The sequence below is a fragment of the Carassius auratus genome, unplaced genomic scaffold (assembly GCF_003368295.1).
Source record: "Carassius auratus strain Wakin unplaced genomic scaffold, ASM336829v1 scaf_tig00044914, whole genome shotgun sequence".
Classification (NCBI taxonomy): Eukaryota; Metazoa; Chordata; class Actinopteri; order Cypriniformes; family Cyprinidae; genus Carassius; species Carassius auratus.
Window position 1 is genome coordinate 6,592 of NW_020526862.1, and position 26,062 is coordinate 32,653.

Consider the following 26,062-nt stretch of genomic DNA (forward strand, 5'->3'; position numbering starts at 1 on the left):
ACTTTCCATTTCATCAAGACTAGACCAGAAGAAGAACCACTAGATTACAACTGAATGAGTCACATTCACACGCAAACTGTGCTCTCACACATCACCGATTTAAAACAACCAGCATTAAACTTTCAGCCGCTTCTGCCTTTAGCTTCGCAGCGCTGCTTCAGTTTTAATTGATGCTCATTTCAGAAGAGGATCACATCCTTTGGGACAACAATTAAATTGAATTATTAATTAGAAATCAATTTTGAGGTGCTTCGCTCACATATTTGAGTCGCACTACATTAAAACTAATAACTAAATGATGAGACGTATGAAAGTGTGTTTGTCCTTGCAAAAACTCAGTGGTGTGGTGGATGCAAGGGAATTGCAATGTGAATGCTAGGTGGTTTTACTGTATTTACAGTACTGCATGAAAAGAGCCTCCTTGGCTGCGTTTCAAAATATTGATTTCATTTAGATTAAAATAGATTAAAATAGGCTAAAATAAAATAAAGTGAAATAAAAACAAATATACATAATAATACATAAACAAATATTTAAAATATGCAAAATATTTTTTTCAAATAGATAATAAAAAATAAAAATTAAAAAGCTTTAAAAAAATAAATATATATAATTTTTTTTTTTTTTTTTTTTTTTTTTTTTTTTTGCATAAAACAATATAAAAGGAGTAAAGTATGACAGTCTCTGTAACTTAAATATTGACCAATCAATAGCCAGGACAGGAAATAATATATAACAGAACAGCATAGAATAGAAAATGAAATTATTATGAAGTATGTCTCCAAATATAACATTTGACTGAATTTAGATTAAAATAGACTAAAATAAAAATAACACAGTAAAATTCTATTAAAATAGAATAGTAAATAGATACATAATAAAAATAACATCAATTTTAAATAAAAAAGCTTAAAACTTTTAAAAATTAAATAAATTAAATAATAATTATACAAAATAAGTGTAATCTGGCCTACAGCTATATTTATCAAATATCTTATGCCTGATCACTTACAAATGCAACATTATTTTCACACTTTTCTCCAACAAGCTTCAGATTAATAGTTTTGAAAACCCTTAACCAAATACACGAGCAATAGTGACAGCAATGCTTGACTTGGCAAACAAGGTTAATTAAACAGAAATGAGTTGCGTGCGATGACCCGCACATGACCCATAAATGATTCACCGCAGGAAAGATGAGCAGAGGCTTCTCGAGTGAGAGAGAGAGAGAGAGAGAGAGAGAGAGAGATGGGAAAATTGCTAAGTGGAGAAGAGAGAAATAAAGACAGATATACTGAGGCCAGGAGAAAGTCATAAAACTTTCAGAGATGACAAGAGAAGCGCAGTCCACCGCTCCGGTACATGGGAACGGGTGGATGTCTGGAAAGGCTGCTCTATTTAAAGCTCGGTGCTCCGCCGGGACAGCGGTGCTGATGCTGCTCTTTTTGCGAGCAAGGGCTACATCCGTTTTGAGCATCCCTTAACTCAGCCGTCCTCCGCCGGAGAGGCTGCATGTCATTCGCCCAGTGTGTTCGCTCTGCGTGAACAAAAGCTTTCGAAGGATGAGCAACTGCAGAGGATGCTGAATGAAATATTGATCAGCTTTTAGGTCATTCTAGTTTTGTTTTTCGCCTCCTGTCGCATTTGAACCCAGGTTTTAAAGAATAATGACGAGCTATTAAAAGAGACACATCAGGTAAACATGCTGTATATCTCCTGCTCTCCATGCATATAACTGATGAAAGCCTCTGTTAATCACTCTGTGAATGCAGATATTAATGCACATTCTCAAGTGGACATACTTGCACCTTCAAGATCCGTCGGTCACCTGTGTTTTGTTAAAGGTTAGAATATACAGACGAATGACCCTCGCTTTCACATCATTGACCCACATGCACACATTCTGTGAAATACTTACTGTATATGAATGCAGAGGGAATCTTCTGGGTTATGTACCACTTAATATCTAGAGACAGCACACCACGGATAATAAATGCATGAGTGTGCATGAATGAATGGGAAACGCATTGGAAATCAATGGAAAGCTATCAGACAAGAAGTGTAGGTAAATGTCTAGAGGCATCTACTCATTCTTTAATGTAACTTTTTTCATACATCGTTTTAGAATAATTTTAGAAATGTTATTTTTTTTTAATAATAACTGTAATATTCTTATTACTTCATTTGATATAAGAACATAATTGTTATTTTTTAATATTTTTTTAGCCTTGGCATCACAAAAAATAAATTTTAAATACATACATTTTTTAATTAGTAAATTAAATTAAAGTTTCAATTTTTTTTTTTCAAAGAAACATATACAGTATGAGCTATAACTTTTTTATATAAATACATATATAAATGTATTTTTTTTTTAATAAAATTTATAAAACTGCTTTACTTATGCATGTACAAAAATGTAATTATATGTTAATAATAATTATGTAAAATTTGTAAAATGTTATTAATAAAAAAATAAATATAAAAAATATCTATATTTTTTTAATGATTAAATAAAAATGAGTAAAGTGCACTTAAACTTTTAGTGACTTGCATTTACTCATTCGACGGATATGTTTTATCCACTGTGAACACTGTATTCAAGCTATAAATTTAATCAGTTTCTTTGTACCCAAGACCTCGGCGATGTTAACACACTGTCAGATTTGTCAGATTGCTTCAAAACTAGAACCGCAACACAATATTACACACATACAGCATGATACCGGTGCCATAGAGCCATGCATCAACCCGTCTGCCAAAGTCTTTCACCGCACAGCCAGCAGAAAGAGAAAACATGGTTACTTTCGTCAACAGACTCACAGGAATGACACCGGTAATGCATACGCAGAAGCTGATCCAATCTATGCAACACTGAAATATAACTTGGCTTCCTAAAGCATGCATTTCTCACTTGCTGTTACGAACTGAGGAATGCATTGAATCGAATAACTCATGATGCTCCTATAAGACTATGAGGGGGATAAGTGAAGGCTTTACCGATGAGGATGAGGATGCAGACGAGCAGTGCGATGAGAGCGCCGGGGCTGAGCGCGGCTGACATGACGTAAGCCGTGGCGTTGCAGGACTGAATGGCTCCGTCCGTGTCACATCCGCACACGTGGATGGTGAGGGTCCCTGTGCTGCTGAGGGCTGGAGGGCCGCTGTCCACCACCAGGATGGGAAGCAGGTACACGTTCTGCTCCTGACGGTTGAATCCGGAGCGCTGCGTCCTGATCCCGGCTGTGTTGTCTACAGAGTCACAGAGAACAAAGATTGGAGATGCAAACATACGACTCAATATACGCCCTCTTTTATTTATATGTTGTATTAAAGTATGCATTGTTTTACTGTTACAGCCTTATCTCTTGTGTGTAAACTCAATACAAATCTTAGTATAAACATTACATTTTATGGTACATTATATTCAAAATAGCACAGTTTTGCCATCTTACTACAATGGTAGAGCAAAACGTTAAGAACTATATATATATATATATATATATATATATATATATATATATATATATATATATATATAGATACCGCAAGAACAGCAAATAATAATAATAATGTATTTTGTTATTTTAATTGATAATGACATACTTTTTTTAAATAAATAAATGCTTTTATTCAGTAAGTACATATTCAATTAAATAAAAAAGGAAATTCTGTTTCAGATAAATGGACCTTAAAACAAGTATAATTATACAAGACTTTTAATTAAGAACAATTAGTCAACTAGTCTTCAAACAACTTTTATGATTTTATGATAAAATAATAATTGCAAAAGTGAAAACTAAATTAAAGCGCACTATACAAAAGCAACATAATTTTTATTTATAATTTATTTTTAAAAAAAAATAATAATAATTACATTTAATAGACATTTACATTGTAAAAAAAAATAAAAACATTCTTTTTCAGATAAATGAACCTAAATGCAATCTAATTATACAGGATCTTTAATTAAGACCAATTAGTCAACTAGTCGTTCAGAAAGCCTAGCAACTCCCAGCCTTGGTGAGAGTAAGAGACTTTATTTAACAAGATTTTACTCATTCAAACTTTTGAATATTAAAAAGCCATACTTACACACACACACACACACACCCACACACACACAGTGAAAAGTGTGTTCATCCCATAGGTGTAATGGTTTTATACTGTACAAACTGTATATTCTATGGCCCTTCACCAACCCTACACCTAACCCTAACCCTCACAGGAAACTTTGTGCATTTTTACTTTCTCAAAAAAAACTCATTCTGTATGATTTATAAGCGTTTTGAAAAATGGGGACATGGGTTATTTCCTCATAAGTCATCCTCTCCTTGTAATACCTGTGTCATACCCATGTCATTATACAGAGTTGTGTCCTGATATGATACAAAAACAAGAGCACATATATAAAGCGCCCAATGTCTGTCCTAATAGAAGAAGCAACCACAAACTGAACACACTGCAGGCTGTAAACGAGAAACAAAGCAGGTGTGAAGTTCCCAGAACTGAGATGTATGAATGCGACAAACACAGACAAGCAGCAAAATACTATGAAAAACTCCAGCAACAGCTCGACTAATGGACTTGCATACAGGCACAGGAGCCATCCGTCATGAAGAACATACATCACCGTCAGCTCCAGCGCTAGAACAAGACTCACAGATAAATACAGCTCACGTCATCACATCCAGCACAAGACCAGGATATCTGCTGAGTAAAAGCAGGATGACACTGTGACTCGACTGGGCCTGTAAATCTTCACTCGTTCTCATAAATACAGCACACACCTTCAACGAAGGCGACAAATCCATTTCTGATGTCTGAATCATCAGGAACGGAGACATTACCATTCAGTCGTTTCCCTGCAATGAGCAATACTGAGATGTGTCTTAAAAAGCGCTCATTGATCGGGAAACCAATCAATTATTAAAGAGCGCAGAGCCATGACCTTTCAATATTCATCTAGTTGGGCCACATATTTCTGGCAAACACCTAAATGACAAAAAGAGGACGCAGAAGGAATGCATTGATTGAGTTCAGCACCTCGAATCAGCGCTCAGATTAGCTTCATAGCTAATTTAGAGTCATCAGATTTAGTGCTTACATTTATTAGGGATTCCCGCACTTTCGGCCGATTAATTACTGTGACTTTCCAGTCGTTAGATAAGGATTCTTAAACATGATTCATACGCAGACCAAATCACTAATGATTCATTCAGAACCGACTCAGAATCAACTCACAATGATTCGCCAGACATCACTGTGCACAAGAACAATAATTAGCAATGAAATATTGTAATAAAGAGCATAACATTTACATTCACTATTTAAATTTCATTAAAAAAAAGACAAATAAAGGGCACAAGACCAACCAGACAGGGAGACACGGACACATATTCAGCCACATCCACAGACAGAGGGGGTGAGAATGACAACGGACCAACAAACACAAAAGGGTAAGGTGCACTATAAATAGGGAGGAAAATACACGAGGGACAGGTGAGCACAATTAGACCAACTAGGGTAACAAGAGGATGTGGAAAAGAGGAAACAAGGAGGAGGGGCTAAAGGAGCACATGGCAGAGAAAACAACTATAACAAGGCCATGTGCTGACACTAGACACAAGAAACAAACATAAAACAAAGTGAAAGTGCAAAACCCTGACAGCATTGCACATATTACACACTGCCGTTATTTTTTCTGTTATTTCATGGATTTCTTTTTTTACAGTGTATTTGAATTAATAGTCATTAATAATAACATTGTATCAGTTTAATATTACTATTAAACAGTTATTATTAATTATTTATACATGACATATGTATGCATTTAATATATAATATAATATAATATAATATAATATAATATATACGCATTTCATCAAAATGACAGACAATCAATAATCAAATCATCCTTTTTAAACAAAACATGACGTATAAAATGAATTTGTAAAATGTGTAAATACTATAACAATAGATCTTGTGCTGAAAATGAAGAAAGCATCATTTGTTTGTGGTTAGTTACTAAACTAATGAGTAAAAACAGCATCTGATCTGAACACGATGAGAAAGAAAACATCCCGCAGCGTTCGAGACTTTTGATCTGCTAAATCACATTTACACGAGTAGAGTCCAAACACTTGTTTTGGGCATCTGCATTTGCCAGATGGAAACATATTGCAACGTTTCTATATCACAGCATCGGTCGACTGAGGCCAGAACAGTCGAACTCCTTTGAATACGAAATATGGGAAGAGAACAGTGAAATCAAACCAGAACAAAACTCAGCGCCGATGCCAAAAACATCCCAAACAGACTGAGTAACAATGAACAATGCCCTCGGACAGCGCTATGCGTTCTTCTGCAACTAAAAACACGCCAGCAGGCGTCCAGGGAACAAACAGACGTGGCCAATGTTGGTGGAAAGACGGATCAAACACCTCTGTGAGAGAACAACCTCGTGCCTCGACTGACTCCGTCCAAAACCAACAGCCAAAAGATGTTTTGTTTGGAGTCGTCAATCAAATTCCCAGTGCTATGTCCCTCTCCGGCAGGACTCTATTCCATGCACAAAGGAAGCGATGAGTTTAATATTACAGTGAAAGGACAACTGAATCAATAGCACCAATAGTTAAGAGTCTGACGTCCTCGTGAGTCGGATCACAGAGGGAGAAGGTAACGCGGCGCTGCGGAGAAATGACAGATTCAGTCTGACAGCTTGACAAATGTGTCCATGAAACAGAGGTATGAGGGATACGGGACGTGGGAGGACACAAAGTGTGCTCTTTTGAGTGTGCTTGAGAGGGGAATAGCAGGGGAAACCATGCTTTTAGGAGAGTTTGTGGGTGAATCTCACAACAGCTGTCAAAGATAACGTACAGGTCATGTTTCATCCCAAAAACAAATGAGGGAAATAGGAAATTATATTCAGTAAATAGAAAATCAAGACTGTTTTGGGATCATCAAATGTGAAGTGTGTGAGGCTATAGTGGGGACAAACAGAAGTGCAAAAATTATGATTTTCAAACATTATCCTCAACTTTCCAGACACTTTTGATGACATTAGTGGAGCAGAATCAAACACTTTAGCATTATTTTCATATATATATATTTTTCTTTTAAATCAAGCACATTTCCATCCACTTTATCATTACTGTAATATAAATGAATATCACTGTCAATATATTGTCACATTGTAGTACATATATATTTTATATTTATTCTAATAATCATTGTGATACTATTGAATTTGCTTTAATTTTTATTTAATTATTTTCAGTTTTAGTAAAGTAAATTAAGTTAAACTAAATTAAAATGAGAAATGTTTAGAAATAAAAGAAATAATGAAAAATAAATATTCTATGTTAAATATTTAATTTTATGTCAAGTAACAAATTGCTTATGGCTTTAGTTTGTATAATTTATATATTATAAATTGTTTGTGTGTGTGTGTGTGTGTGTGTGTGTTTTACTCTTTGTGCTTGGTCTTCTCTTCCATTAATTTATTTAACAAATTTTAGTCACTTTTACACTTTTTGTCATTTTTCTTTTGATTTAGCTGTAAAATTTGACCTGCTAATTTCTTCATGAGATTCACTCTTTTAATTTACATATAGTGACACACTTTTTGTTTGCACAGTGTTTGAGTTATCATTTCTACCAGCTCTAGTTGATCTGGTCTGTGCGTGTGTGTGTGTGTGTGTCTATGCTCAAGTGTGCATGTATGTGTGTGTGTGTGTGTGTGTGTGTCTCTGCTCAAGTGTGCATGTGTGTGTGTGTGTGTGTGTGTCTCTACTCAAGCGTGCATGTATCTGTGTGTATCTGTGTGTGTATCTGTGTGTGTGTTTGTGTGGCCCTCGGCCGTCCTCACATGCTCAGATGACATTTGCCTGGCTCTCCACCGCTGACATTTCCTTCCTGTCAGATCAGTCTGGATTTGCCCATGCGTCACATCAACTTACACACATCTCTAAAGAGCCGGGCAAAAACACAATCCCACTCGGCCTGACGGACACAACAGATAGAAGACTGACAAAGCAAAATGCCTGATTATTTGCAGATGGATTCACATCAATAAAGCCAGCACACTCAGGAACATTCTCCAAGAATACTGTCTTCTAATAAACCTTATTTATCAAATTGTCTCTGAATGCTCAATTCTGAATTAAATTGTATTTCTCAGCATGACATGATAACACTGCTTTTAAACTCACAGCTTCACTATTAGTAGAGACTCTCTCTCTCTCTCTCTCTCTCTCTCTCATATTAAATATTTAAAATAAATTATGTAATATGTAATTATGTAATAATAATAATAAATTGTGCATAATAAATGTTAATTGTAATTTAAATGTTTACTTTTTCAGATGAACTAATAAATAAAATGTATTTAGTATTAGTACAATGAAGGATATATATATATATATATATATATATATATATATATATATATGGATATATACAAATATATATGGCCCTAACTGTGTGTGTATAAATATTATTGATAACTATTACAATTAATATGATTAAAATTTTATAATAAATTAACATTTTTAGATTTAATGTAATATTATGTATTAATTCATTATGTATTTGCTTTTGTAAATTGTATTGATTACGATTATGTAATATTATATATTTATATACAAATTATCAGGTTTGTATTCACATAGTATGTACTGTATATAGTACATGTTTATAAATATAAATCAATTTAAGAATTATATGAAATATATACATATATGTAGCACAATCTTTAATTTTGTAATTAATCATGATTATTGATTTGACAGTCCTAATATGTATATATATATATTCCCTAATCAATATACATTAGGTTAATATTTAATTTTCAATGAATATTAATTTGCCATATTCATTATTTATATATAATTTTATATAAAACCAGTTAAAATGAAAACTCACAGTTAAGTTTTTTTTATTATTTTTTTTTTATGCCATATATAAGTGTGCAGTTGAATGTGTAATGTAATTTTAATGAAGTTTATCTGTTAAATGTTTATACACTTTTGATATGGACCAAAAGCAACACAGCTCCAATACTGGGTTTTTAAATAATCACTATAAGACACAGAGTAATCCAAGTAAAAACTGCTATGAAAGAATTCTCCGTACACAACAGAAAAGCCGTGCATGTTAATTGGACAGAAATCAGAAATACCCCTCCTTCTCTGTTTCTGAACACAAACAGCAGATGCTGAAACAGAAGGTGATGTCATAAAAGTGACAGCGTGGCCTTCCTCTCGGGAGCGTTCATGAAAGATTGCATTTGTCAAGTCAGACTTAGACTAAAGGTTTTTTTGTTTTTTCTTCTCATATTGGGCTTTTATGACACCTCGAGCGGCCCGTCGAAGGAGCTCGGACACAGAAAGTATCTGGAGGAACTCTATCCATCTGATTATCCTGAACAGAAGGAAGATACGGTGTCTGCTCGGGGACATTCGCTCAAAGAAAGCTTTGTGGAAACTCTCCGGTCGAGGGATTTTTGAAGTTCTGTCTAACCTCACTATCAGACTTTGTCCTGAAGACGGACGGACGCCCCACACCAGAGGATCAGGGGAGAGACTTTTCCTCTCGTATTGATTCTGTCTTTGCAGGAGTCGCAGAGCTGAGCTGTGGTCAAAGGTGAAATTTGTTCGCAAAAACTAACAGGGACCCCGAGTACAAATGCTCAGAAAGCTCGTCAAAGTGACTGGACTGTCATTCACTGTCGCAGTATTTGGCCCAGATGCATTTAATACTACCTGCCAAACTACATACAGTACACTACTGGCCAGACGTAAAGTCTCTTCTGCTCACCAAGGCTGCACTTATTTGATCCAAAGTACAACAAAAAATTGTGATATATTATTTTAATATAAAATAAGTGTTTTCTATGTGAATATATAGTGAAATGTATTTTATTTCTGTGATGCTCCGCTGTATTTTCAGCATCATTCCTCCAGTCTTCAGTGTCACGTGATCTTCAGAAATCATGATAATATACTGATTCACTGTTCAAGAAACATTTCTGAGTATTATAAATGGTGAAAATTGTTTTTGTGCATTTTTTAAATAAGAAATCAATAATTCTATTAAGCAAAGATACATTAAACTGACCAAAGGTGACAATAAAGACATTTCTAATGTTAGAAAAATATATATATTTTAGATAAATGATGTTCTTTTAAACTTTCTATTAATCAAAGAATCCTGAATAAACAGTATCCAATTAATTTTTAAGCAGCAAAAATAGTTTAATATGTTTAATAATAACTGCGTGCCTATGAATAATTTAGCAGTATATCATCATATTATCATGATTTCTGAAGATCATGTGACACAGAAGACTGGAGGAATGATGCTGAAAATACAGCGGAGCATCACAGGAATAAATTAAAATTTATTATATATATATAAATGTGACCCTGGACTACAAAACCAGTCTTAAGTTTAAATTTACTGAAATATCTGAAAGCTGAATAAATAAGCTTTCCATAGATAATCGTTAATTAGGATCTGACAATATTTGTCTGAGATACAACAATTTAAAAATCTGGAATCTAAGGGTGCAAAAAAAAAAAAAATATATCTAAATATTGAGAAAATCACCTTTAAAGTTGTCCAAATGAACTCTTAACAATTAATTTACTAATCAAAAATTAAGTTTTTATATATTTACAATAGAAAATGTACAAAATATCTTCATGGAACATGATCTTTACTTGATATCTTAATGATTTTGGACGTAAAAAAAAAATCCCATAAAATGTTTTTTGGCCCAGCGACTTGAGACTGATTTTGTGCTCCAGGGTCACACACACACACACACACACACACGGTAAATGCACTATTCATGCATGTAAAATAAAACTTTCCAGTGCATTCAAAATGTATAATAAAAAGATCAAATCTCTCACCCTTGATGTCCCATAGAGTAAAATGTCGGTTGTTGGAGGCCTCGGGTGCCAGAGTGAAATAAAATCGATGTCCAGACTGCGGTTCGTCTCTGTCCACCACACTGATGGTGTGAATGAGCTGGAGAAGAGACAGAAAGAGGTTAACTTCAGTGTCTCCACCGTCCTAATCAGAAGAATGTGCTGCTACCTTCACCCAGAAAACAGCTTCAGCCAGACTGCGTGACTACTCATATTTACTAGTCGACTATTCAGCCAGAAAAGTCAATATTTACCTTATGGAAATGACTCACTTCTGGCAAACAGAACAGTGTGTGAGTGCTGAGAAACCAAAGCATGCATATCAGCATGTCACAGCGGTGCAAACACAAGCCATGTTCCCCTCGCTCGAGGTCCTCAACCTCTGGCGAAGATTTGAGAAGCTTAACCGCACTTTGCAGTAATGCTGGCTCGTATGTGACTCTCTAAATGCACTCAGATCATCTCAGATATCTGTGGCTCCAGTACGATTCATTTTTGAATTTGCTTCATAAAAGCAAAATACTCTGAGTTCACAGGACTTTCACTTTGAGGTTAGTGTACAAAGCTGCTGTCAAAATGTTACATTAAAGACCAGACTAATCGCATAACTAAATTACTAGTCAACCAAAAAAAAAAAAACTGTTGTACAACAGTTAAATATATCTCTAATAATAATATCAATTAATCAATACATTTCCATGAGTTCTATATTAATTAATTAAAATTACAAACACACACACACACACACACACACACACACACACACATACACAAACACATACATACATACATACATACATACATACACATACATATATATATAATCATTAACCGAAAATAAAATAAAATAAAATAAAATAAAAACTTATTTTATTTTAGGTAGTTTCACAGGCATAATTTCTCATTTTCATTAATAATATGTGTAAAATTACCAAAACTAAATAAAAAATAAAAATAAAAAAGTACATAAAAATAATAATAAAAACTAAAATTAAACTTCAACTAAAATGAAAAAGAAAACAGCAAATATTCAAAACAAATATTATAAAACTACACACACACAATCATTTTTACAGTGCTTTCACTTATTTTCCTTATCAACTTATTAATATTAATAATTGATTAATATGAATTTCTATGCATATAAATCTTTTTTTAACAGTGCATTTATATTTTTACATTAACAATGCATATTTGCTAATTATTATCAATATTTATTTTTAAATGCTCAATATTACTGTTGTATCATTACATTTAACAGATTCACATGCGGCACATTATTTTGCACAAATATTACAAATTATGCAAAAGGCTGATATGCTGCACTGTGAAGCCAGAGCACTTTGCATTGAGAAGGCATACTATAAATGACTGTTCAGTAGTTGTGGACCTCCTTTTCGTCCAAGAAAAACCCTGTATTTTTTGTCATATTATGCTAAAAACTACACAGAGCTCTCTCGGCTCGCTTAGCTGTGGAATTACAGTTTCTGTGATAAATGAGAAGCGCGAGGAGGAGAAGTTGTTGTGGCAGTAAGAGTGGGTTAGCCGGATTGTAAGACAACAGATGGAAGTGTTTAGGAGGGCGGGAGGGAGTGGGCGGATCTTCAGACAATCCCGCCAAAATTCCCATGTTCTCTCATTGCTCATTTCTCATTTCACGGTCATCAAAAGCATTGCACGGCGTTTATGTCAATTTTTAGGGAGGTGATAGAAAATCCAAGTGTAATTAGAGGAGAGAGGGAAAAAAAAACTAAATTAAAATTCTTTCTGCAAAGTCTTTCCTGTGCCCTAAAGTCAGCGAGGAACACTCACGCTTGCTCGGATTGGAAAATGAAAAGGAAAGACGTGCACACACACACACCGGGAAAGTGAAAGCAAGGACAAATGCTTGTAAGGCGCAGCCGTATACTCAAAGGAGACCCCACACTAACACTGATGTTTCCCCTTCAAAATGATTAAAGCTGGAGTTTCCGAGAGAGGCAAAGTGCTTGTGTTTAAGCCCGAGTCCTCCAGGACGCACTCGTTTGACTCAACCGTGCCGCTCCCGCGAGGAGAAACCCAACATTCACCGCCGAAGCCTTTCAAGAAATAGTTGGCACAGAAATGAGCATTCTGTTCCCATCGTGTCAGTTCAAACCTGTACACTTTTTCGTTTTAAAAGAAGTCCATATGACTCATGCACCATACTCCAAGTCTTCTGAAGTGCAATGATAGATTGACAGCTGTCAAATGTCACATGAATGTGAACTGGGTCATTGTTTCACTTCACTCTGGTTATGTCTACTGAGATATGTCTTGCTATTATGTGTCTATTTTTGTTTTGTTTTTGACATCACCAATCCTAGAGAGATACATTTTAAACAACGACAACAAAATTCTATTCTGTTGCAGAATGGAAATCATGACATTTGGCATTAATATATTACCTCTACATTTATGCATTAGGCAAACGCTTTTATCAAAAGTGACGTGCATTGCTTTTAAGCGATAAATAAATGAATAAATAAGCATGCACATAAATTAATATGTATGTTATGTATATACATATGATGTTTGGAACTGTTGATCCATATTCCTTCATTGATTCACCACAAATGACTCTTATGAACTGGTTCTTTTGTATCTGTTTTTACAAATCAATTGTCTGACTATCATCTTTGAGTACTAATGTTTGCTACTACCGTATACTATTTAAGTACTGTGCACAGCATGTTTGTGCCCCGAGGTGCTGATGTAGGAGCTGGACTGCATATCTACTCAGATTCTGGTTTAAAGCCCACAGACTGTCAGTCTGGATCACATGGAAACACATTCTGGCACAGAAAGAGAGTGTGTTGTTAAGACTCATTCATGGCTGTGTGTTCAGTATTGTTCCTGCAGTCTGTGAGCAGCAGACAGGCTTGCCAATCTTTACCAGAGTGAGTTAAGGTAACGTTAGGATAATGAAGCCTCTCTTACTAGTCAGTGAAGTTGAACACACGTAATATTCTTCTGTATTTTTAATTTAAAATAAATGTATTTCCTGTATAAGCTGTGCAGGAGTCCAACCTGGATCATGTCTAGATGACATTCCCTGTGTCAACTTTCCAGTCCAATCCAACCAACCAAACAACTTATTTTATTTTACTCGGATAAAAAAAAAAAAAAAAAAAAAAAATTGTGCTAAAACTCATCTCTTTAAAATAACATCAATCATAATTTATAATATTTTTTTTGTTGTTAAAATTTGTTAAAATAATTAAAATGCAATAATAATTGAAAAATTTCACAGCACTCTTCGACCATACTTCCCCATTAAAAAAATAATAATATTAATTTTTTAAGACAGTAAATGCTATTGAACATTTGTTATTAAACAGTAAACATCTAATTAAATATATATATATATATATATATATATATATATATATATATATATATATATATATATATATATATATATATATATACATTAATTAAAACCCATTGAACTTCACTGAATTGTGTTTTAGGTTTAATGGACACGTCTATGAAATAATGTCTTGATAATAATAATGTCCTGGCAAAAAATAAATAAATAAATAGCAGTATATTTTCCCTTTTTTTCACATTAATACAGTACTTTGGCCTGTATTTATTTATTATTATTATCTGTATTATTATTACAGACTTTTCTTAGAGTGTAAATTAGTGCCAACCAGCATTGACATCTACGCAAAATTAATTAAGTCATTTCTAAATGGTTAACCAGGTACAAAATGAAACCGAACTCCAGAAACTACAAATGTTGTTGATTGTGGAGTAAAACTGCAGGTGTTGGATCCCCAGAACATATTTGTCAGAAGTCGAGCAGTACTTGCAGCTGATAATGTTTCTGCTTGATTACATCCACAGCAGCATTAAACTAAACACTAACCTGTGCTTCCCATCCGCCTCATTATTCGCAGCGCTCCACTTCTGTCTGCGGCTGATAATGCGACGCCTAATGCGTTTAAGAGCCTTTAATCAACACACACAAACTCCTGTGACTTTCTTCACATTGTCTGGTGTCCAGAAAAACTGTTTTACAGTACACAAGATCTCCAGCCGCATGACAGAGGACGGGGGAAACGGGACACGTGTTATATTTTAAAGTTGTTTGTTTATTGGTCTCTTCTCAGCTTGAAAGGGAAGTTTTGTGGGACTCCTGCTGAGCGCCTGCTTTCAAACGTCCTTCATCACAGCATCGCTTTAGTGCTCGCCCATGAAATTCTGCTCACGACTGTGGAAAGTTGGGAATTGGGAATGGTACTTATTGATCTTCTTTAAAAATGCTGGAATTAAGTTTTTTCATGATGTTTGGATCCGTAAGCCTTCTTGAACTATATTCCGTTACTGATTCACCATTACTGAACAAATGACTTATGAATCATTTTATTTTTCTCTCTATGAATCAGTTAAAAAGGGGGCTTTAGTCATATCCAGTTTAAACATCTTCCAATATGCATTCAAGAAAAAAAGAAAAAAAAAATATATCTACCTATCTCTTATCTAAGAAGAGCAGATCAGATTTCTATCCATTTATATTTAGCAATGCTGGTTGTCGAAGTTAAGTAAAACAAAGCTACAATATAAAATAAAAGCTAACTGAAAATAAAATACATGAGGAAATATCATAATATTTTATTAAACTAAAACTACTTAAATATTTTTGTTAATTGAAATAAAGCTAAAATAAAATATAAATATTGCACACATAAATTAGCAAAACATAAGTTGAAGTACTAAAATTACGAAAACTGAAATAAAATAAAATTTAAGCTTAAAAGAGCTATAAAAAATACATTAACAAAAAAGCTAAAGCTAAAATTAAAATCTAAAATAAAAGCCAATTCAAAATATTAATACTACAATAATTTTTTTAATAATACTGCGATAATACTGTTTATTTGACCACATTTATGACCGAATGGAGCATGCATGATCTGATTGATCAAACTGCATAAAGTGATTCACAAATGTGTTTCATACTGTTATGAATCACTCACTAAATCAGTCTTCCTACATCATAATTTCAAAAAGTACCATTATGATTCAAAAACATTGGACAGATTCTTTATGACAAAGTGATAAAAAAGTATGGAATATGAGGGAAGCTGAAAATGCAAGTAAATTCAAAGCAGAGAAATCTTACATACAGGTACATGTTGATGAAAGATAAAAACAAGGCAGGGATGCACGATATATCGGCCACCATATCGATATCAGCCAATAAATGTTAATTTTTCTGTTATCGTTATCGAATTTGGCCGATATCTTAGAGCCAGTAAATGATGCATTATTTACTCCAGAGACAATTCAGATGCACACTGTTCACCATGATGGTTTTTAATTGCTTGAAATATCATTGGGAACACTTCGAGGAAAATACAGTGGATTGCAACATGTGCACGGCAAGTCTGTCATATTACATTGACACTATTAGCTACTGTAAAAAAGAAATTAACGGTATCTTTGTTCGCCCGTCTTTTTAGCGCGTAGTTAAGGGAAGAGCGCATCCACAACAGATACACACGACTAGCACAGTTAAGGTTGCTTGTGCATTTACAGTTTTTTTTGTGCAATTTATGTTATGTTTATGTTATGCATATAAATCAGATTTTTCTCATATAGAATGCGTATGTATGTAAGTTGTAATATTATATTTATGTTGTTTAAATATCTGAATGATGCGTTTCCCTTTATTGAATAAGCTGGCAGCATTTCAGTTTACCGGTGTTCATTCAGCTCTTCAGCTTGGGAATGTCATAAACATAATATTGTAAAGAGAATATTTCCGTATTAAAAAAAGTTGTGAATTATTTGGGTTTATTTGCAGTGTTTCAGCGCGTTGTTACAGGAAAAGCAAAGAACGTGTCCACGACACATCTGGGTGCATTGCAATATTGGAAAAATATTGCAATGCAATATAATATCAGAAAATAACAGGTCTACATTAATAAGTAAAGCAAAATACTCTAAATAATGACAATATTTAATGATTTTGTCAATATCTCTGGCTATAGTCCTTAGATGCTGGACCTCTTTCAACACACTCCACCATCTTATCGCCTTATATTCTTTTACACATAAGTTATGTTGTCAAGTAACTTGTTTCCATTATAAGCATTATTTTATTTATTTGTAAGGAGGCTTTATGTTTGATACATGTTGAAGTGTTTAATGCCTTTTAATGATGAGACTTTTTTGGTAATCAGGCTCTTAAAAATTATGTAAAAATGTGGATTTAGATTTATCGGCCAACATATCGGTTATCGGCTTTCATATTTAAACAATTATTGGTTATCATATCCCTAAAAACAAGCATACACTGCTGAATCAGAAACATGCATTAAGATAAGTTGACTTTAAGAAACCAGGGCTGTAAATTGGTAGGATTCTCATCCCTCCTTTTTTGTGACCCTCATTTGTTTAATGAGCTGTTGTTTGAATGGTAAGTAAATAAATAAATAAATAAATAATGTAGTAAACAATGCTAAATGAGAACACAAACTATATTAAAAAGAATAAATGAACACGGTTTTCGTAACAAAAGTTAATTGCGATGCCAAAGACAAAAACAACAAAAGGTCATCTGATATTTCGAGGGCAAAACTAATGCCTCAGGGGCTTCTGGAGGGAGAAGGATTGGTATGAAAAAACGCTGAGAGAAACAGGGACTTCTGAGAAAGAAAGATGGAGAAAAATAATGTGGAGGAGAGAGAGATTGTGTGTGTGGGAGTTTATTGAGTGGCAAACACAGCTCCCTCAAGCAAAATCATCTAATTAGATTTCCATCCAACAGCCCCCTCATGACCCTTTAAGCTGCGCGAGGCTCGGAAAGTGAGAAGCCAAGAGTCTCCCAAAAGTCTTGCACGTTCTCCAGAGTCTTCCAGGACCAAAGGTCCTCTCCGAAAGTCTTCCTCCAGCTCACAGAGGAGGAGGAGGAGGATGCTGACCTCTGAGACGGATGGAGAAGTTCAAGGAAAAAGAGTTTTCACTCTATGAGTTTGCATTGGATGGTGAGAAGAGGAACTAACTGTAATTAGTTAGCGAAGGTGATAATTAATCTGGGCATTGACAACATGGAAATATCCGGGTAATTTTCAGCCAGGAAAAGTCAAAGAAATTAATAGAATATTCAACAACTGATGAACAATTACATATAAAATAAAGAAAAGAGAAAAAGTTATGTGTAGATTTAAAATATTTAATTGGCTAGGAACTGCTTTTTGCGACTGTAACCAGTGTAAAATAATTAAATCACAAATGATTGCATGGAAAACCACTCTCGCGTTTCTCTTTATCAAGTAGTGTTGGCAAATCTGATTCATTTTACTTCAATTTCAGTTCAATTTGAGTTACTGTACAGAAACCTTAGTGCCACTTAAAAACAAAATGAAGTAATCAATTATCATCAGTCTTTTTAAAATGCACTTAAATAGCTGTATGCCTTTAAAATCCTATAAAATAAAAGTTTTACAATTATTTATTCTGCATAACACACGCACACACACACACACACACACACACACACACACACACACACACACACACACACACACACACACACACACATATATATATATATATATATATATATATATATATATATATATATATATATATATATATATATATATATATAATCTATGTCCAGTAATCAGAAATGATTGCATGGAAAGTTTCCAAAATTTACTGGAAATTTTCCACATTTTTGCAACCTTAGGACGAGCTGGGAAAAATTATCTCAACTAAATATTTACTGCCGTTCTATGTAGTTTAGTTACTTAAAGCCAAACTTCAGATATACTGTATGGAACAATTTAAAATGTATTAAAGCACTACATGAATGCCAGAACAGGCTCACTTCATGACCAATCAGAACGGATATTCAAATGACACAGTGCCATTAACTACCATCCAAATGGCAGCCAAAAAAATCAAAAGGAGAATAAATGTAATTTCCCTCCTACCACATAAATACCCTCATTATCAAGGTGACCTTTCAATTACTCCTCCATTCACATCAGCCTCCTCTGAAAATCCCTCTGAAAATGTAGCGGTGTTGTTCAATTTAAAACATGATTGATTTATATTTTAACTTCCAAATAATACCTTTAAAAACGATTCCTAAAACTCCTAGTTCACAGCTTCAGTCCAGCCTGGACTTTCAACAGCATAATTCCCGCTATTTTCCTCAGAAGTAATGAAATATAAAATCATATGTGCTTTGAATGAAATGAGGGTGGGTACATTTTCATTTTTGGCTGAAATAACTCATCTATGGGAGTGAATTCAACATGGGTTCGGTGTATGTGTCACCATGCGACTGGGAGCCAATCCATCTCCACGGCTGTCTGCGTGTGTATGCGTGCGCATGGGAATGAGAGTGTACTTTTCCCCTCAAACATTAGTCATGTAGCCGGGACTGTCCCGCGGGAGGACCAGACCCCTGTGATCCGTCACGGAGAGCCGCTCGGTGCCGTTTGATGTCTTGTGTGGAGCTGACAGGCCTCAGGTCCTCGGGCCGTTCTTAGTATTTGCCTTTCCACCCGGCTTTTCCCTGCACACGTGACTCTATATGATATCTGTCTGTCCTTATCCCATCAGCCCAAATACCACAGGGTTACGTGCTCACACCGCTTCACATGTCAATCTGAACAAGGGTTAGGCGCGTAGATAATGAACAAGATCATGATGGGGACGCGCCGTGAATCAGAGACTTCTGGATGGATAAACTTGAAATGTATCTTCACACATTTGCATCTTTTTAAAAGCCAACTAAGGTAATTGTGACAAGATGCATCACTTTTCTTACTGTGGTACTGACATATTATCAAATGAATGCGCTGTGGTATTTATATTTACAGTAGCAAGTACCATATCTTTAAAAAATAAAATAAAACACAGTACTATGGCATTTTGGAAAATATCACGGTATTCCTGGAAAATAGTTTTTCAATGGTACTTCCAAGAAAACCATGAAAAAACATGGCAGTACCATGGTACAATTTTTAAGTAATGGGAAATATTTCAAATACTATTTACAGAAAAAAATACTATAGTGCTACCATATTTTGGGGGTATTTACAAATGGTTCACACCGCTTCACATGTAAGTGAACAGAAAGTGTTCAAAGCAAGACTTTACCATAAAAAAGTACCATTATTTTACCATATTTTGGTGTACTTAACATGGTAATACCATGGTAATTAAGAGAAGAGAAATAGTTCAAATAGTATTTGCAGGATTTGAAGGAAATACTTTCAATATCTTGGGGTACTTCCAAGAAAACCATGATAATTACCATAATATCATGGTACTAATTGTAAGTAAAGTGAAATAGCATTTACAAGATAATGTATATTTTATCATATTTTAGGAGTTTTTACAAAAAACCATGGTAGTACCATGGCACATATACTAATAAAGTAAATAAATAAGGTTTAACCATTTTATTTTTTTTTAACCAAAGAGAAATAGTTAAAACTGCACTTACCAAAAACAAAAGTATCATTAGTGTTATGATATTTTGGGGGTACTTTAACAAAAAAATCAAGGTAGTACTATGGTACATCTCCAAAAAGCACCATGGTGTTATTTGTAAGTGAAGAGCAATTCAAAACAAGAACTTACAGAAAAAAAGCACTTGCATTATTTTACCCTATTTTTGGTAAGAAAACTATGGTACGATCATCATAAAACATGGTAATAGTGTGGTACTACTTGGAAATAAAGAGAAGTAGTTCAAAACAGCCATTAAAGAAATCAAAGCACCACAGTGTTACCATATTTCCAGAGTTCTTTTACCTTCTCTCATGAAAATACTATGGCATTTTAGATCTAGCACAATAGTAATATGCATTTTTGGACAATAATTATAAATTACAATACTAATGTGTGTGTGTTTTAGCGCTAGCTTTTTATTCCCCACTAGAAAATCAAAATCGCTTCATGTGGATCCCGCGGCCTGCAGATCTACCTGACACCTAAATCCACATGAGCCCATAAACGCTTTCTCCTTCCATGTCTAACATCGGTGTCACAGCGCTGGAAGCGGAGTCGCGCCCCTGAGCCAAAGCTGCTTATGAGCTATCGGCTAAGTCCTTTTTCATGTCTCTAGCCCTCTTTCTCTCCTGCCGTTTTATTCACCTTTTACACACAAACAAATACGCTGTGTTGTCATCCTTCAAATGGGATCAAACTCCATGCATTTAGCGGCTTAAGCTAATCTGATTTCACTGTTGTTCTATGAGAAACGCAAGCGGTGACGCTAGCGAGCGCTGGAGCAGAGAAAGGCCACGCTAGCATGGCACACGAACAAAGCTTGATAATTGGGCTAGCAGTAGAGCGCAACGTCATCTGAAATGTGAAAGCAAGCAAGTTTTTGAATCACAAAACAGACCATATGGAGAGAATATCATCCAGTTTCTACAGGTAATTTTCAAGACGAATTTCTAATGAAGTTTGTTAAAAAAAAAAAAAATCAGCTTAGCTTAATTAGACAAATATGAAATACTTTAAGAGGAAAACAAAGGTTTAAAGAGCACCTATCATGGAATTTTTAAATTTACCTTTCATGTAGTGTGTAACATAGATCTAAGTGAACAAAAACATCCTGCAAAGTTTGAAATATGACAGAGCACCATATATAAAGTTATTGTCTTTCAAAAGTAAGAGTCGACTCTGAGTCATTTTTATGAATCGTTAGAAGACCGAAGCTTTTTCTCTGACTAGATGATGTCAACTTGTCAAGTTATTTGAATACGATATTCAATTAATAATTCAATTCATATACGGTATACAACTGTCCCACAGAAGTATAGTCCGAGCCTTGTGCTTTGTTCACGCCATTTTGAAGACGATTGCTTTACGAACTTAAATGCAATTAAACTTGGATTCGCGAGCCGGCTGATATTGAGGGAAGGTTCAGTTCCAAGTGTATTTGCATCAGCTTCCTCCTCCGTATCACAACCTGTAAGTGTTATTAATAATTGTTGCTTTTATGTTTTATGTAGCATGCTTTAATAATTGTTTGGTTTGTTGTGTAAGCACCGTTTAGCTTCTAGGTCTTCAATGACAATTGTATTGAGATGTTTGAATTGTTTGTCGTTGTTTTCGGAGTTTTCTTTAAGAATAGAGTCATACCTCGTAGCAACGGAACGTTACTGCTTTTTTTTAGGGGTAAAAACATTATGTTTATGCATCGAGTTAATGCAAACAAAGACTGATTGTGCTTTTACAATATGAACTCTGGGCTACTCGCTAAGTTCACGTAAAGACGGGGTTTTGAAAAGTGAATCACTAAACGAATCATTTGAGAATCGCTGTCAAAACAGGTAAAAATAAATGCATATTATAAGAAAACTAAAGTCTTTTTTGTCATTGCATGCATGCAAAACTGTTGTTGGGGACTTCTAAAACATGTTTTGGAACATTTTAAATGCCATAATAGGTGCTCTTTAATAAAGTCTTATGCTATTGTGAAATGTAAGTCAATTATGAACAGATAAACGTTCTTCTTTTTTTCAGTTAAATTTACAATACTATTCCATTAGTTAATTGTTTCTTGATTTTACAGTATTTATTATAACATAAGTTATTAAAAAATACTATTCATTGTCAGTTCATGTCATTAACATAACACATACAACTTTTCATTTTGAAAATCAACATTGAACTCAACCTCAACTTTTTCAACATAGTTGTGCATCATTCTGAATTGAGGTTTAAATAAATCAATATATATCTCCTCCGATCCAGTGTTAATGTGGAGGTCGAGCTTTGTGCGTCTCCTACAAAACACCAATCTTAGGTGAGAGATAAACGATTGTAATTGCGTGTTCCTCCACAGGCCTAATTTCCAGCCCAATCACCAAAGTGATTAATCACAGAGCCAGAGCGCACATAAAGTTTTAACGCACAAACAGCAGCGTCTCTTGCTCACCTAAGCCAATTTAGTCGACACAACGCAATGGGGCACCCTGGGGTGGCAGACTACAAATCACGTAAACATGCTACGGGTTATCGTAAAGCTATTACATCTCTGAAGCTGCAGCAGGGGGCTTCCAAAGAGTCCTGCGTTTAATGAGAGAAATTTATTACGATAAGCCGTCACCGGATTGCACTTTACCTCTGTATTTGGGGGAGCCAGACACTTGCGATTTTTCACATTAAATGCGTTTCAGAAACAGCGGGCATCATGGCCCTTTGGTTTGAAACGGTCCTGCTGAAAGATGAAACGTCTTCTGAGCTCTTACGGACTCAAACAGCATCTTTTTCAGTATATACTATTGTGTTGCGCTCGGTCTTTGTTCTGTCCAAGAGTCGGACGGATGAAAAGCGGCTCCACAGCGTGACGCTACATCACAGGATGCATGAGGAATGTGTGAACGCCACCCATATTGCGTTGAGTTTCCACTAAAAAACCTCCATCTCTGGCTCATCTAACAAGAAAACGCATGCTCCTTTGTGTCTAGGTAGACTTTTACTTTATTCTATTTGGTAACTTGAAAAGTAACTGCTGGTGACTTCTCACACAAGTTTCCTTTCAGTTCTAGTGCTATCCAAGAACATCCTTGAGTATTTCAGTTTCCATATAATGTCAACATAAAATTTGAAATCAACCAGCCTTTCTTTCTAAAAAAAAAAAAAAAAAAAAAAAAAAATTATATTATATATATATATATATATATATATATATATATATATATATATATATATATATATATATATATATATATATATATATATATATAGACAGACGGACGGACAGATTTTTTTTTTCATAGTAGTCAATTTAAAGATTCACAGGTGACTAAAAACAACCTTACAGGACACACACAATATATTTTTTAGTCTTTCAAACTGAACTTGGTTATTTAATGGTAAAATAACTTACAAAAGAAAGCAACATTCATTCTTTTCTTTTTCCAAGGATGAAAACGGAAGATGACAAAAGCCCTTCTTACACACAGCCAAAAATGTAGCACAAAGGTTACAGTTCTGTACAACAAAAAAATCTCTGAGAATCCTTAATCCAGCAATAACAGTCCTCATTCTGCGCCTCTATTGTGGAGCGAAGCCCTCGAGAAGAAGAGCGCAAAGACACACAGAAAGGAGGAGTGCACACAATTTTTCATGACATCTCTAGAAACCAAGCAATCCTTTTGTTGTTCTTTATGTTTCACGGCCGCTCTAAAAGAGGCAGGAAAATGTTCAACAAATAAACAGAGCTTTGAGGACAAAAAACAACTTAAAAACAAATTCTAATAACTCCAGTCAGACAGAGAAGAACTATGATAAAGCACATCACTGTCATGACTATAATGTCATTATTATAAAAAAATCATGTTCTTTGAGCAAAATATATTTTGTTATTTAGCTCTTTGAGCATGTTTACATTGTTCTCTATAATCATAATCATCCATATAGATATCTCAATTACCTCACATCATGACTATCGCCAGTGAAAAGCTGATGGCTGCATCTCATCAATGCCCTAAAAATCCATGACACCTTTTAGTTTTCAGTATAGGACCAGGTAATTCATTAACATTTAATTATTTTTTTTTAATTTGATTTATTTTAGTTTATGTTAATATTTTTTTAAATATTCAAAATCAACAAGATGTTAATAAATAACATGAAATTATTATTATTATTATTATTATTATTATTATTATTATTGTAGTTGATTTTATATGATCAAATATGGTAAAAAAAAAAGTATATTATACTGTATCTAAACATTTAAAATCAACAAGAAGCTAATAAATAAAACATAATGAATATCTATTATTCAATTATTATTTTTACCAAATATTGTCTGTCTGTCTATTTTTTATTTCACCAACTATCATGAATTTTTTTTTATTATACATACTTACATTTGTTATCATTTAAAATCAACAAGAAGTTTATAAATATAAATAAATGCAATATATATATATATATATAGCTTGTGGTTTTTATCTCCTCAAAATTGCACTTTTTGTGCTCCACAGTTGGTCAGATGGGTCTGAAACAGCATGAGGGTAAATAAAAGATGAATAAAATAAAAGATGAGAGCAGTCTCATTCTAGGGCTGAACATGTATTCTTCCAATCCATGAGTAAACAAAAGCGAAGATCTGCCACAAGTTGCTACAAAAGCGCTGCAGGTGAGTTTGCTTCACCGCTGCCATTTTTTCACGACTAGAGTTTATAAATTGCCTTTGGTACAAAATGTCAGGCGGATCATTCTTTCCAATTGAAAAAGGTCCAAAGCAGGAGCAAAGCAATAATGAAACTATTCGGACAAAAACGGGAAAGCGATTGGCTCGGTACTAAATCTGACACACACTGATTGTTCTGCCGGACTCCAGTGCTTCAGTCCGGGTTCAGAGGTCATGCGAGGTCACTGTATCTCTCAGACCGGTTGCTTTTTAGGACACGGCCAAACAGGAAGGAGAGACTGGTGAGTTGAGCCAAACTACATTAGCCCAGCGGGATCAAACGAGATACTGAGCTTGGGGAAAACAAATCTTGTTAGGCGTTGTAAACTGCCGTCAAAGTGAATCAGGGAGGCAACGCTGAGTGCGGCAGTCCCACAATGCAATTAGAATCTGACCACTTCATCACGCCACGCACCTGATGTTCCCGCGCGTGCCGCGACTGATATATATTAGCGGCGAGCGCAGATGTCTGACAGGAGCCAGCTGATGTCAGATCACATATGCTTTTCATGGAAATGACAACGTTTTCCTCGCAGGACTGTATCGCGGCTGACAGCTTTATCAACACAACCATTCCGTGTCTCCTGACCGCAGATATCCTATCAAATCTGCTGTAGTGATGACTTGTGTGCGGAACAGCAGATCTGCTTTCAGACGCAGATGGGATGGTATTAGATGATTAGACTGATGTGACTGAGGCTTTATCTCACCTGGCCAGGTTTGGCGTCCTCGCAGATCGACGCCTCGTAAGGAGTGGCGAGTTCGGGAGGGTTGTCGTTCACGTCCAGGATGCGGATGCTCACCGCCGTCTGAGACGCCATGGACTGGTTATCTGAGGAGAGGCAGATTCAACCAACATCAGTGCCATCGCAACCGGACTGGAAGTTATTTACAGCACTAAATGTTT

The 26,062-nt window shown here is 34.8% G+C and overlaps 1 protein-coding gene across 1 annotated transcript in view; it reads right to left on the bottom strand.

Annotated features, from left to right (window-relative positions):
* Positions 1-2,847: 2,847 nt before the first annotated feature.
* The window catches only part of LOC113087626 (cadherin-22-like), a gene marked incomplete at its 5' end in the record, with an annotated part of 64,731 nt that continues 41,516 nt past the window's right edge, over positions 2,848-26,062 (bottom strand). The window contains 3 exons of the mRNA XM_026255597.1: positions 2,848-3,252; positions 10,923-11,040; positions 25,866-25,987. Of these exons, the coding sequence (XP_026111382.1) occupies positions 2,954-3,252; positions 10,923-11,040; positions 25,866-25,987 (539 nt within the window). The remainder of the gene's footprint in view (positions 3,253-10,922; positions 11,041-25,865; positions 25,988-26,062) is intronic.